Raw genomic sequence first — 15,410 nt, 5'->3', positions numbered from 1 at the left:
GCCGCCTTAACAAGCGTATCCCTGTCGAGCCTCACGAGTTAGATTTGCCTATCCTTGTTCGTCCCAGCCGGTCCTTAACTACGGTTGCTGCACCTCTTCCTTGCACTCTCTTGATCGACTCTGTGCTATATACTGTGGCTGCGCCTCTTCCTTGCACCTTCCTACACGACTGCGTTGCCTAGTCTTATACCTGGTCCAAGGTTCGAAACTTATCTTACATGGTCTTGAAAAAAGTCCCAAGTATTTTTTATACTTACTCTGCATGCACGCGTTGGTGTGATTGAAGTTTAAGTAGTCATACGAAATAACTACACGTACCTACTAAGAAAAACTAAACTGTGATCTTATTCTTAAGTCAGATTTTTATTTCATAAGTCAGATACGTGAGTTTGATTACAAAAATGAGACTTTTCTTGAACTTGAATTTTCTAACTTTTAAAACCAATTACCGGTCGTTGTGGAAATCCATAGGGGAGGCCTTTGTCCAGCAGTGGATGTCAGTGGACGTCATTCGGCTGAAACGAACTAAAACAAATTAGCGTTGAATACTCTTCTAGAGCTATCAATATAACTACCATCATGCATGATAGAGTCAGTCAATAAGTAGCTAGGTCGGTAACTACGAGTAGGTAGGGTAGACCGGGTACAATAGTACCACGGGTCAATAGTACCATCGGCGATATTTCTTCATACAAGCGAAGTTAGTTTGTGTGCATAGCGTCAAAATATGCGCTTTTTGTGTTTCCATCCGCTCACCAGTCGGCGGCGCTTGCGCTGAGAAACCAAGGTGTACAGGAAGGATTTTTGTTTTTTGCCCAGCCTCAGTAAGTTTTTACGTCAAATATATGAGCCCATAAGTTGTCTAATATGCTATTTGTTACCAAGGTATTGTTGTCAATAGTTTATCCAGGCTCTAAACTTTATATCGACAGCGAATTATTGGCATTCACTGTGAAAATGACTGAATTTTAGGTGAAGTTCTCTTGACTACCTACTTGGAACAATTGTACCAGTCTCAATGGGGTCAATTGTAGCGGTACAATCAACCCCGTGGTACAATTAGCCCCCGGAACCTTATTTTATACTTACTACATAATATTTTAAATTGGTTTTAAAGTACCTATACATAATAAAATAAGTTATTATAAAACATTCACGTGGTCACGTTCACGGGGTAGTCTAGGCTCATTCATAGTTGCATGCATTAAGCATTAATTAAATACATACATAATGTGTTTTATTAAATAAGTAAGTAGATGTCGATAAAAAGGTGATATAAGTACCTAAATGCCTACTTAAAATATTTTTAAATAAATTTCTAAAACCCTTCTGAATATGTACATTTTAGCTTAATTCAGTAAGTATTTGAACGTTTTGTTTTAGATGCTTCGGGCGTAGAGTCAAAAGTACGGATCGCGGATCAACGGATCTATTCCTTAATGAACAGGCTTATGAAAAAATCTTAAAAGGTCGAAGCAGTAGTAGGTATAAATAATCAGGGTCAATTGTACCAGGGGTCAATTGTACCCTCATACAAAAATAGATTTTTCAGTTTCGATATTTCTATCATTGTTATTATGCTTATTGTTGTTTCAGAAGCAATATCCGAGCCAAATAGATGGCACATTATGTAGAAACAGTTAGTTTTTTCGTTTCTATGGAAGAAAAGTTATTGTTTTGTTTTTAAACTTAAGTGTTGATTTTTCATACTTGTTCCTAAATATTTTCGATCTCAATGAATAAGGACTGATGATTGTAGGAGATTAAGAGTACAGAATACCAATAAAGGTAATGATTAGATAAACATAACTACTTTTATTGCCTCATATATTATTGGTACAATTGACCCGTTGTAGGGGTCAATTGTAACATGAGACATCGTACAGTTCAAATTCGTTTTTCATTAAGTATTCGAAAGAATAGTTCAACTCTGCATGCTTAAATATGTAGCTTAAGAGTCTAGTTTTTACAGCATCATAACAGAATAAGTTATATTTCATTAGATTTCTCAATATTGAACAATTTCCAAAAAATGGTACCATTGTCCCCGGTCTACCCTACCTATTCCTAGTTGCTACACAATATGATCATTAAATCATTCTTGTCTTATAAAAACACCAGCTATACAAAATATTATTTAAAAATACCTTCATTGTAAATTGAAAATTCAAGAAAAATAAAAGTTTTAATTTTTTTGCCGTATTAAATTAAACGAAGAGATTTTTTAAATATACTCAACATCAAATAAACCGCACCTTCCGCGACGCGAACTTTAACGATTTTCTTCTGACACAATCATGGTGCCCCAACAATATTGGTGTTATTTGAAAGCCCAATAAATATCCTTAAAGAAAAACACATTTAATTTCTTAATAAATGATTAACATATACCATAAATGTGACTTGAAAAAATACCTCACTTTGGGCCCACCTATGGGATCAATTAGACCAATTTTTATGGTTATAAAACCAAATAATGATCTCACGTGTCCTCTTTAACAGATGGATAGCGATTAATCCCAACTTAACAGTTTTATAGCCATAAAAGTTGGCTTTAGCGTAACTACCTATTTTTTGAAGAAGTGACTCTGGATCCTTCTAAAGACACATTTTTGGGGTAAAAACCTTTCCTTTAATGAAATGAAGGTTAGAACTAGGCTTTTAAATGGTGCCAATATTGGTGGGAAGTGGGGATGCATACGTTTGAAAATGCTTGTCGCGGGAGGTGCGATTTATTTGATGTCGAGTGTATTTGACTAATTTTAGATTTATAACCTTTAGTTAATTAAAAACTCAAGAGATCATTGAAAATTATATTTTTTATCAAACTAATAAACCAGTTGGTTTGCCCGCTGCAACTGCACAAAATTGCAAAAGGTAATATTATGCTGCCACCTATCGACAGTAAGACGAATCTCTCGATTATACAAAGTATGAGTACGCCATCTATTGTCGAGGTGTGCAAGACAAGAAAAGCACCACAAAACCAAATATTTGATGTTACTCACTTCCGCTAGATGACAGTAATCCGTAATTCGTTTGTTTTTCTTTATTTTGGTATACTGTGGTTATCTTTCTTGTGGGAGCAGAGTCCTTTTGTTTAATTTCTTATTGTTTGTTGCTGTATCTCATGTTGATAAAAAAATTAATAAATAAATATATGGATAAAACTCTTAACTTTTATTCTACCTAATTAAATAAACGCAAAACTTTTGGTATCACAAAATAATTATTTTATTGTTCATCACACACAATCGGCACACATGGTTCCATACAAAAAAATACACACTTTTTATTACTTAGTATTAATTTTCTTACAAAATTTATTTTATTTAAATAGAATAATACATCCTTAACATTGTAAATATTTGGAATTCATATTACTTAGATGACAATTAGTTATTTTTAAGGCACCTATATCTAAAATAATTTAATTCCATATTGGCTTAACAAAAGGCAATTACGAGTATTTTAGGGAAATAATTCATTCATTCGATTTTGTTCATGCATCTCATACCAGCATTGCAAAATGTCATTTATGTATGTTTTTTGTTGAACTATGTTAGCACGTTGTACAATTTTTTCCTATTTGAAAAGGTGGAATGTGAACGAGATATATCTGGATAAATTTTTTTTTGGGTTAGTAGTAGTTCGCACGATTTTCCTTCGCACGAATGTGCGAAACTACTACTAACCCAAAATTTTGCATGGCGTTCGACCATGCATGTCTATAAACACAGTTTATATACCCGTCTCAATTCTAGCCCAATCATTGTAAATCGTAAAATCCATAACTAAACCTTAATTTACGAATTACTTCATTCTGACAGATTATTTCAAAATTACCAAAATTACAAATTTAATTATCAGTCTGTAATACCAGGCCATGGTTATTAACAATAAAGAGCTTTTTGTTTCTAGACCGAATTCTTGCGTTTAGATACATTCTACTCGTTCTTCTCTTATTCACAGAATGTAAAAATACATACAATTTATCTAAGATCAAAAAGTTCATTGTAAAATCATCCTATATTGAAAAACATACAGTTTTGCCTATAGTAGACCAATTGACAAAGGTGGCCAACTTGCTAAGGTATCAAAGATACCATGACCATAACCTTGACCATGACCATGACCATGACCATAACCATAACCATGTCCTAATAGTAATACGGTGTACCTACATTATCCCGGTCTATAGTAGCTAAGAGTCTGAATCCAACTACCCGCTACGTCCAAGCCTCGGCGCTGTGCGTGCGCTGCGCGCGCGCTATCTCGTGTCGCAGGCGCCGCTCGCGCGCGCACGCCTCCCTGCGCGCCGCCTCACGCTCGCTAGCCGCCGCAGCCTGCTGCTGCTGCACTCGGAGGCTGTTAAGCTGGGATTGGAGAGACGCCATGGTGGAGTATCATATTCACTAGGTCGTCTTTTCTTGATACGAGATTTAGCGCAGGCTGCCGAGCGCAGACTGGAGCGACGCTATGATGAATGGCAGATTTACTAGGGCGTCTTTTCTTGATCCGGGCTTCAGTATCCATGGTCATTCTCTTTCTCAAAGGAGTATCGTTTGCGATGTTCTGCGGGCTAGAGAGTTTCTTGAATTTACTCGTTCTTTTCTTATACGAGCGACGCCATGGTGAAGTATGATAGACTTACTAAGGAGTCTTTTCTTAATACGGTCTTGAGTTTCCGTTGTCAGTCTCTCTCTCAAAGGAGTATCGTTTTCGATGTGATGCGGGTTAGGCAGTTTCGAGTTATACCACAGAATACATAATAGTAGCAACAGAAATTGCACTCCTTTGTGTAGGATCAGATGCCGACATTTTAACGGTAATAATAATAATGCAAAATATCCAACGCACATGGTGCATTCGAAATCGCACCTTACTACTACGCTCACAAGAGCGCATTTTTTTTGTGTTTAGAATTGATCTACGTCACCGCTCAAGCGTCAGGGTTGTATGAGCAAAGTAAAATAAATAAAAACTTAATTTTAAGAAGCATTTATTGTATTTACGATTAGAAAACTTTAATCTAGTGGAGTTTGTATAATCGTACCATCTCTAAAGTACCTATTAATAAACTTCAGTGTTGCGATAATTCGAAATTAAACAAACAGTTTTAAAAGGTGTAGTGTCGGAAAATAGACACGGTGAAGTAAAGTTAATGTTTTTATTAGCTAAAATAATTTTTTTGCTATAGTTTTTTGTCATAAGTATTTCAAAATAATTTATTATTTAAAAAGTGTAGTTTTTTTTTATTATTTAAATCACTACAGTTAATTATTATTCCTAAATATTACAATTTTTCAATAAAAGAAGAATAACAGTGCTGTTGGAACAATAAACCTTGATTGCGACTATGATCGACCGAGCGTGTATAGATACGCGTGTGCAAACAGGCGCGTGGCGGCCCGGACTGATTTGCAACTTGAAGTTGTCGCGCGCTGTAGGTAATTATCTCGGCCGGCATAGGCGAGTGACGGAGGCCTGGTTATACTTAGTAGACCAATTGACAAAGGTGGCCAACTTGATAGGGTGCCAAAGTGAGCATGACCATGACCATGACCATAACCATGACCAAGACCATAACCATGACCATGACCATGACCATGACCATGACCATGACCATAACCATGACCGTATAGTAATACAGCCTATAGTAGCTAAGAGTCTGAATTCTCACGTCTATACACTCATTCTAGTCCAGCTATGCGCCCGCTACGTCCAAGCCTCGGCGCTGTGCGTGCGCTGCGCGCGCGCTATCTCGTGTCGCAGGCGCCGCTCGCGCGCGCACGCCTCCCTGCGCGCCGCCTCACGGTCGCTAGCCGCCGCGGCCTGCTGCTGCTGCACTCGGAGGCTGTTGAGCTGGGACTGGAGAGATGCCATGGTGGAGTATGTTGCGTTCTTCAGCTGAAATAAAGATATAATTATTTAGATACGTACAGCTTTTCTCGAGTGGCGACCACGGGCTGGAAGACGTAGCTTGGGCAGGCCTACTAGGTGGACCAACGATCTGATAAAGGTCGCGGAAAGAACCTGAATGCGGGCAGCGCAGGACCGTTCATTGTGGCAAACCTTATGGTAAGCCTTTGTCCAGCAGTGGATGTCATTTGGCTGAAACGAACGAACAGCTTTTGCTCGCGATTTGCGAGGTTCAAGACCCAGTTACAAACGTGGCAGTTATTATGAAATCGCTTCACGGAAATTACAACTGTCACGTTTCTCGCTTTGTCTAGCCTAGACCTCAAATTCAAATTATTTATTGCATGTCACATGGGTAAGGGTTGGTAGAACATAATCAATTGGTTTCGATTTGACCATTGATAAGTTATTGAAATATGTTGACAAATTGTTTACTATTTATGAAAATCATTGAACTACAAGTACAAGGTATACCAACCTGAGTCTCCCTTTCCCTAGACCTCACTTCCTGGTGGAAGCCGTCCATATCTTCGAGAATTTTCTCTCGTTCCAGAACGTTCTCCTTCTGCTGCTGTCGGTTCGCTTCTATCTTCTCTTCCAGCTGTCTTCTCAGAGTCGATATCACCTCCTTCATGAGCATCGAGCGAGCTTCTCTTTCTTTGGTCCATAGCTGTAAACACATATTACATATCATATTTAACTTCTGGTTATTAAGAAAACATTTCCATAATGATAAATAACTTGTAATGTTAAAGCATTACGAATTTCTACTGTAGTTCATGCAGCAGTTAAATACTATTACAACCCGATCGAGTTAACTGCGCACCTCGCTGTAATGCAACTCTCCCTCGCACTCCGCACACCTCCCCGCATTCGCCTAGTCCGTATCAGAGCGTCGATGTGACGTCACCGCTACCAGCAATGAGAGCTATCGTTTTTATACTTAACAGTTGGCACCCCTGGCGATTGACAGGACCTTACTCTACAGTGGCGCCATCTTGATGAGTGCAAATACGATAGTCCTCCTACCACTTTCGCGCTCACCAGTTGGTGCCACTGTCTTCGCTACTAGCAAGTGACAGGACCTTACTCTACAGTGGCGCTAACTGGTGACCGCTAAAACGATAGCCCTCTGAAGTTATACAACATTGATCCCACTTTTTATTAGTTATCTGTACATGTTGATGATAGGTTATGTCTAGGTTCAAATGATCAACCAATCATAAATAGAGCCTAAACTGGTATGGGTAATGTAGTGAAAGACATTTCGACATCCGTTTCTATACCACACAACAACTGAAGAATGAATACAAATAAAATTTACCTTATCTTGTTTTTCGTTTATCTGCCTCGCTTCGCCGTCGTACATAGCTTCGATGTTCCTCTGTCTTTGTCTCTCCTTATCCTTGTACTCTTCTAGCTCGCGTAGGGCTGTGTCGAGAACTCTTTTGTAGCTGGCCGATTTTTCTTGTTCTTTTTCTAGATCCTGAAAAAGACAGCAAATTTTATAAAAAAAAACAACAACATAAATGTGAGTCTCCTTTTAGTTATGAAATCATAAAATTATGACTGTTAGACCACCTTGGGCCTTATTACAAAAACCGGCCAAGTGCGTGTCGGACTCACGCACAAAGGGTTCCGTACCATTGATTTATAAAATTAAAATTATTATTTTTTTAATTTAAGTTATTTGTATGAAAGATTACGCGGTAATAAGCGGTTTACGATTTACGAGGTATTAAAAAAAACTACTTACTAGATCTCATTCAAAACAATTTTCGTTGGTAGTTTTTATAGTAATGTACATCATTATGTTTTTTTTAGATTTTTCATTTTCTTATTTTAGAAGTTAGAGGGGGGGGGACCAACTTTTTTCCACTTTGGAAGCGTCTGTCACGCAAACTATTCGGTTTAGAAAAAAAAATATTTTAGAAACCTCGATATCGTTTTTGAAGACCTATCCATAGATACACCACACGTATGAGTTTGATGAAAAAAAAATTTTTGAGTTTCAGTTTTAAGTATGGGGAGCCCCCAATATTTTTTATTTTTTTATTTTTGCATCAAAATCTTAATGCGGTTCACAGAATACATCTACTTACCAAGTTTCAACAGTATAGCTCTTACAGTTTCGGAAAAAAATGGCTGTGACATACGGACGGACAGACAGACGGACGGACGGACGGACAGACAGACATGACGAATCTATAAGGGTTCCGTTTTTTGCCATTTGGCTACGGAACCCTAAAAAGTTAAACTCTAGTTTAAATTGACATTTAGTAAGGAAATATCAATTTTGTAATAAGGCCCAGATCATTCTAAAGAGTACCTTTACAACAGCTCTTCTTATCTTCGCCAGCATATCCAAATCCAACTCTATCTCCTTCAGCACAGAGATCACCTTCCTCTTCAACTTATACTTGTGCAAGCCCATATTCACGATATTTGCGTCCCTTTCCGCCACCAGTCTCGCGTGTTCTTTTTCTCTTTCACTCGATATGAACTGGAGCTCGTCTAGTATCATCTTCTCTCTCTCTTCTGCTTTTCTTAGTTTATTAACGATCGACTCTTTTTCTGAAAACTCAGCTATTTGCCCTTCGAGACCTTCGCGAAGCTCCTGGAAAATATAAAATGTATTTCTATAAACTACTTCGTCATTACTGAACATAGGGCATGATTTGTATAAGAACCGGTTGGCGCCTTCCTACTACCTTTTTGTGAGGTCGTCTGTCCACCTTCATCTACATCGTTTACTAAGGATCAAATATGCCGAAAATTTCGAACACCAACTAAGATGACTAAAAACAAAATTACCAAGGAGATATTTTACTCATCAACATCTTTCAGCCATAGGACGTCCACTGCTGAAAATAGGCCTCCCCCAACGATTTCCATTTCCGCCACAAGACGTCCAATGCTGAACATAGGCCTCCCCCAGTGAACATATCGCACGGTTGGTAGCGGTCTGCATATTTTACTAATGTAAATTAAAATGCTTGTATTTGTATGGACTACCTATTTTATATCGATGCGCGAAGGTGCCTGATAGTTCATCTACGACACCAGCTATGTTACGAAATTACATCCCGACGTGATCACGCACAATTTATATCAATTTATATTCTTAACATAGTTTTAGTTCATCATCATTGTGGGATATGATGCTCAACCACAATAAGGAAGCTAGGTGTTAGTGCTTCCTTCCGAGCGGGTGTTGTGCTCGGGGACCAAGGTCCGATTTACACCATCTTGGTTTGTCTATATGTATTTGGCAGGGTAGAAAACTCCGTCACCGCGATGCAGGTTTGTATGAGCGGCGGAGTGTGCCATAGTGCAGTCGTAACAGCGCCATCTGTTGGTACACGTTTGTAGTGGCGTATCGTAGATGTCGCCACAATCATCAATAATCATCTTATTCTTTGATATATGTTTTGACTCATGCGTTTTCTACTTCCTTATTCCTTTAATAAACCCATTCCCTTACCCTCATCTGTCGCTCCTTGTCCCTCAGCCTCTCTTCTTCTATCTGTATCTGGCGGCGCAACGCCTCGTCTCTCTCTTGCAAAATCTTTATGTTTTCTTCCTCTTCTTTTTTCTTTTCCATTTCTTTTTCTACGATTTGCTCCAACCTGCAAACAAAAAGAAATATAATTACTGTAATTGGAATAATACTTATGTCTTCTGGACTGAATGATAAGATAGATTTGGCTACATGTAAAAATACATTTTTTTTTGCAGATTTAAGTTAATAAAACATAAACAAAGATTTTATAAACTTATAAAAAATCAATTAATTCAGATGGTAATTAAAAGGAGTAAGCGCAAGTTCCTGAGTTCAATTCCCACCCGGGCCAACCGACTTTTTTAAGTTTCATCAAATTTATGTGAGATACATCTCTTTTAATACAAAAATCCTAATAACAAAGGATGTGTCCTTTTTATAAGTTCACGGAACAGTTATAGTGACCACGGTACCGTGTGGGCGTCGAGGTGAGCGTGGGCGCTCGTTAATCTTGCAAACGCCGACCTTACTAAATTAGAGCAGGCATTGCACTGCTTACAAACATTATACCTACTGAGATTTAAGAACAAAATAATACCTATTTTCTTTAAAACTCTATTATTATTATAAGTCGGACTTAATGCCATTTATGGCATTCTCTTCGAGTCAACATTCGGTTCTACCAGAAATTAGTGGTGGTACATGATTTTTAATTCTTTTCACTTAATTTTTTTCAGCATAAATAGTTTTTATGCCATGTCTTCTTTGATGTCTTTTAGTAGCAGTTCAGTACGCAATTTGTAGCTTTGGCCAATTTTACAACATTAAATATTTCTCTGATGGAGTTTTACATAAAAAAAGATATACAATCTTAGAAAAGTACATAAAAATAGCACAAAAAATAAAGATAAGTAAATCGCTCTTTAAATCCTACCATGCAGACTTGCACTTCCCGGCAGCGATGTATGAACTGGCAGCTCTCAGCTCCGGTTGCCTCAGCCGCCACGCGTGGTGCAGTCTCAGCTCAGCCTCGTGTCTTCTGAGCTGCTCTTCCTTGGCCATGATGCCTTGGTTGATCTCTTGAAGCGTGGAGGTTGGTAATTTGCTGAGGTAGGAACTGAAAATATTTAATGAAATCTCACCATGCAGACTTGCACTTTCCAGCAGCGATGTATGAACTGGCAGCCCTCAGCTCCGGTTGCCTCAGTCGCCACGCGTGGTGCAGTCTCAGCTCAGCCTCGTGTCTTCTGAGCTGCTCTTCCTTCGCCATGATGCCTTGGTTGATCTCTTGCAGTATGGAGGTGGGCACTTTGTTGAAGTAGGAGCTGGAAGTATTTAGTGAAACCTCACCATGCAGACTTGCACTTCCCAGCAGCGATGTATGAACTGGCAGCCCTCAGCTCCGGTTGCCGCAGCCGCCACGCGTGGTGCAGTCTCAGCTCAGCCTCGTGTCTTCTGAGCTGCTCTTCCTTCGCCATGATGCCTTGGTTGATCTCTTGGAGAGTGGAGGTGGGCACTTTGTTGAGGTAGGAACTGGAAATATTTAGTGAAACCTCACCATGCAGACTTGCACTTCCCAGCAGCGATGTATGAACTGGCAGCTCTCAGCTCCGGTTGCCTCAATCGCCACACGTGGTGCAGTCTCAGCTCAGCCTCGTGCCTTCTGAGCTTCTCTTCTTTAGCAATGATGCCTTGGTTGATCTCTTGGAGAGTAGATGTGGGCACTTTGTTGAGGTAGGAGCTGGAAATATTTAGTGAAATCTCACCATGCCGACTTGCACTTCCCAGCAGCGATATATGAGCTGGCAGCTCTCAGCTCCGGTTGCCTCAGCCGCCACGCGTGGTGCAGTCTCAGCTCAGCCTCGTGTCTTCTGAGCTGTTCTTCCTTCGCCATGATGCCTTGGTTGATCTCTTGCAGTGTAGAGGTGGGCACTTTGTTGAGGTAGGAACTGTAAGTATTCAGTGAAACCTCACCATGCAGACTTGCACTTCCCAGCAGCGATGTATGAGCTGGCAGCTCTCAGCTCCGGTTGCCTCAATCGCCACGCGTGGTGCAGTCTCAGCTCAGCCTCGTGTCTTCTGAGCTGCTCTTCCTTCGCCATGATGCCTTGGTTGATCTCTTGCAGTGTGGAGGTGGGTACTTTGTTGAGGTAGGAACTGGAAATGTTATAGAAGTTGATGATAGAATGTGTTGCATAATCTTTATAAGCTTACTGTAGCTAATGCATTGCCATTTTTAATCTGATTTCAGAAAAACAAAAACCTATGTATTAGTTTTCTGTTATGCTAACGTTAAGTGTATCGAAATACTCACATTAAAATGTTTGTTAATCTGGCAAAATGTTTCTTTCATTACTTATTGAATTTTTCAAATCCATAAAAATATATGTTAAATAAACATGTTTAACAAGAAAATAATTAATTATGAATGTCTTATTTACTTACCCATTTTTATAGTATTTAGGTTGTGCACCCAGTGTCTTCAACTCTTGCTGATACTGCATGTTTTCTTGAAACAACATCAGCTCCAGTTTTTTGCGACGTTCTTCTAATTGACTGCATAAGAAAAAAAATATTAATGTTTCCTTTTTTCTAGAGATGAAACGGATAGTGGTTTGGCCGGATACCGGATACCGGATATCCGGCGAGCTGCTAGGCCGGATAGCCGGATATCCGGCGGCCGGATAGTTGGCCCATTGTCTCGTTGTATGTCATGACGAGTTTAGCGCCGCCAGGTGCTTCGAACGCGATCAGTGGGTCTAGTAGACAAGTCACACTTTTCGAAAATCAAATCGGTATCCGTCCGAATAGAATGTCAGATTTTGCTACTTGTCTAGGGGGCAGATCAATTCGAGCGATTTCGGTTGCCATCGTGAGTGTGTGGTTGAATAGGGAAAATTTAAATTAGTTTACTTGCTGCGTAATCTGACTGAACTGCATCATGTCATCAGACCATCAGTGAAAAAAAGATCGCCTAATTTAATTGGCTATATTTCGACATTAACAGATATTTATTTATTTAGTATTAACTTGTCAAAAAAACCAAGTCTCGCAACTCAGTTGTTCTACGGTAAAAAGTTGTGAGATCCATGTAATACCAAGTCCAGGCCAGGAAATCTTTAACGTTTTACATAAATTATTGACTTGGCCATCGCACTAAATAATTTAATTTACACGTGTTTTCATGCGATGGCCAAGTCAATATATTTATGTAAAACGTTTAAAGATTTCCTGGCCTGGACTTGGTATTACATGGATCTCACAACTTTTTACCGTAGAACAACTGAGTTGCGAGACTTGGTTTTTTTGACAAGTATTGTTTTTGATGGGATCTCATTTCTTTTTGTATTTTGTAGACAGCAGTTATGTATCTAGAAAACTGGACCGAAATTGAAAAATTTCACTCGACTTGGCGGTTGCACTACCGTGCCCCCAAATATTTTAGTTTTTCCTTGATTCATACACAAAACACTACTTATATTCCAAATTTGAAGCTTCTAGGTCTGCTAGAAGTGCCTTAGAATTTTGATGATCGGTGAGTCAGTGAGTCAGTGAGTCAGTGAGTCAGTGAGTGACAAAATTAACCAACTTTGACCCGTTATAATTCTTAAACTACTGGTTCAAATTGAATGAAATTTTAAATTTACCGTGTCTTTACAATGCCTGCATAGCTAATGAAAATTCAGCCTTCTAGTTTTATCCACAACGAAGTTACAGGCGGTCGAAAATGGCCTGAATTGCTTCGAGAAAAGGATGGTACGGCCGTGCCGCTTTTTTGCTCGACTTGGTGGGGGCACTGCCGTGCCCCCAGATTTCATTTTATTATAAGAAATTGTCGTAGTTTTTTAATATCCGGTATCCGGCCGGATAGTGAGTTACTATCCGGTATCCGGCCGGATAGTAAATTTAGGCCGGATATCCGACCTACCGGATAGTTACCGGATATCCGTTTCATCTCTACTTTTTTCTCCCAACAGGGTATCAATAAAAAATAAACGTCATCAACTTACGCAGCTCGTATTTTCCTTTCACTCAGTTCCACTGCCTCTTTGTTTGCTTTCTCATAGTACCCTTCTGTCGTCCACTGCTCATGGTGCCGAGACTTGTTTGTATTGGCCTCAAAGTAGTTTGCAATCTGTAAATTAACATTATCGGTAAAAGAAGACACTATAACTGGTATTCCAGGTGTGAATGAAAAATGGTATTAATTCTTCCTCCTGCTATTAACCTTTGGCGTGCTATTGAGCCGCGCAAAACTGCACCCCCAACTGCTACGGTTTTCAAATGATGTTTCAAAATGACCAAAGTAGTCTGTCTTAGATCTGAGACAAAGCAGTTGACAGAGGTTGCACAGATATGAGACAAAGCATAGGAGAGGTTAAATAAAACAAATGACCACTGTCAAAACCCAAACACTTGTCGACTATTTATGCACTTACAGATGATATATTTTTTTTAATTTACATTAATTAAACAATAATCACCTTTTTTAGTTCCTCTGCCTTTCTGAGCTCGTTATCACGGCGTTGAGCTGCCAACGCAGCTAACTGCCACTGTGGCCGAACCACTGGTCTTGACATTTTCTGAAAATATAAATTTCCATAAGAAACTTACACTTTGTGAAACATTTAGACTGAAATTGAAGTATGCATTATGCAATATCTAACAAAATCACTGTTTGATATTAAATTGGTAAAACTAAGGAATGCTACATACTGATTCAAAGTTGGGTACCAACTGCAGTTAGAGATACCAAGTTCTTAACTTAACAAAGCACTTTGGAACAGTAATGAACAATACCTTTCCTGCGAAAGGTGACACACAAGATGGTCAAGAAACTCAACAAAAGTTTAGTGACTCACTTGTGAGATCAATACACCTAGACTTCCTCGTTGCTAAACAGACTGCTCGGGTTATCCAACGCTCCAACCGTGGGTGTCGGTAATGGTAATTGAAACATACGAGGTCAGACACATTACGTCTTGCTCAGTTCATTTCCTAAATAAGTTTTATGGGCCGCGGTCACGCATTTAAATTGGAAATAACGTCGCGGTCGCGTGAAACTGACTTGCGAAAAGCAACAAACATACGTCAAACTGACAGTTGCTAGGCAACCACGTTTCGTTTCGAGAAATCTTTTATGAAACCTTTATTAATTATTCTAAAAAACTTAACTTTTTTAAATTATAAAATTAAATGCCTTGAGCACTGTCATGATTTAGAAATTAAAAAAAAACATTTTTAGTGCATAATATTACCGCTAGATGGCATTATATTACTGCTTTTTTAAGCATTAAGAATTACTTTAATTAAACCTTTACTTTTCCAGTAGATGGCGTTAACACCTGAGAATTAAATTGCATGAATTTGTTATTTTTTACTAAAATCCTAAGCTATTTTTAATTTTTCACAAGCAGATTCATTATTAATATGCAGTATGATGCACACAGGTGAAACCGTTCTTAACCCATAACTAAAAGCTCGTCCAAATAATTTATGAAAGCGCCGAACAGGTAGATAGTGTAACAGGTAGAGCAGATTTCCACTAATCTGCACATTGCCCTTGTGATAAAATATTAGGACCTGAGTGAAGGTAACCATAATTCTAAAAAAAAAGACAAAAAATAAAATAAAACTTAAGAACTTTTTGAATTAGAAACACTTACAGGAGTAGGTAAGGCCTTTGCGGCGAAAAGGCTTACTTTACTCTACTTTACTTTGATAACAAGTAAAGAAATACATATGTGGTGATAGATTCCGTAAAGCAAAAATAGTTTGCATAATACTAACTACGTAACTACATTTTTACAGCAATAAAGCTTAGGAAGTAAAATATACATTAGCTTTTAATAGCTTTCGCAAAACAACCACGCCAAAGGCGCTCTTTTAGCACTTAGAAAGCTCAATAGGTATCGATGCAGCTTCCAAAGTGCTTTAAGCTCTTCATTGAGGGCCCGTAAGCTCCGTACGGCCTTCAACGTGATAG

The 15,410-nt window shown here is 38.8% G+C and overlaps 1 protein-coding gene across 3 annotated transcripts; it reads right to left on the bottom strand.

Annotated features, from left to right (window-relative positions):
- Window positions 1–5,708: 5,708 nt before the first annotated feature.
- Window positions 5,709–14,537, bottom strand: LOC135082044 (trichoplein keratin filament-binding protein-like). Of its 3 annotated transcripts, none has more exons than XM_063976794.1 (10): window positions 14,225–14,537; window positions 13,909–14,007; window positions 13,435–13,559; window positions 11,870–11,980; window positions 11,399–11,581; window positions 9,407–9,551; window positions 8,252–8,539; window positions 7,247–7,408; window positions 6,401–6,592; window positions 5,709–5,910 (listed from the first exon to the last, which is right to left on the bottom strand). In XM_063976794.1, exons 2-10 carry the CDS (start codon window positions 14,002–14,004, stop codon window positions 5,719–5,721), a joined length of 1,494 nt encoding a protein of 497 aa, XP_063832864.1. In that variant the 5' UTR covers window positions 14,005–14,007; window positions 14,225–14,537; the 3' UTR covers window positions 5,709–5,718. The 3 variants fall into 3 exon arrangements, with proteins under 3 accessions (XP_063832864.1, XP_063832865.1, XP_063832866.1); XM_063976795.1 differs by having other exon boundaries at window positions 14,287–14,537; XM_063976796.1 differs by having other exon boundaries at window positions 14,141–14,230.
- Window positions 14,538–15,410: the final 873 nt, after the last annotated feature.

The sequence above is a fragment of the Ostrinia nubilalis genome, chromosome 21, assembly GCF_963855985.1.
Source record: "Ostrinia nubilalis chromosome 21, ilOstNubi1.1, whole genome shotgun sequence".
Classification (NCBI taxonomy): Eukaryota; Metazoa; Arthropoda; class Insecta; order Lepidoptera; family Crambidae; genus Ostrinia; species Ostrinia nubilalis.
This window is presented reverse-complemented; position numbering and strand designations above follow the sequence as displayed.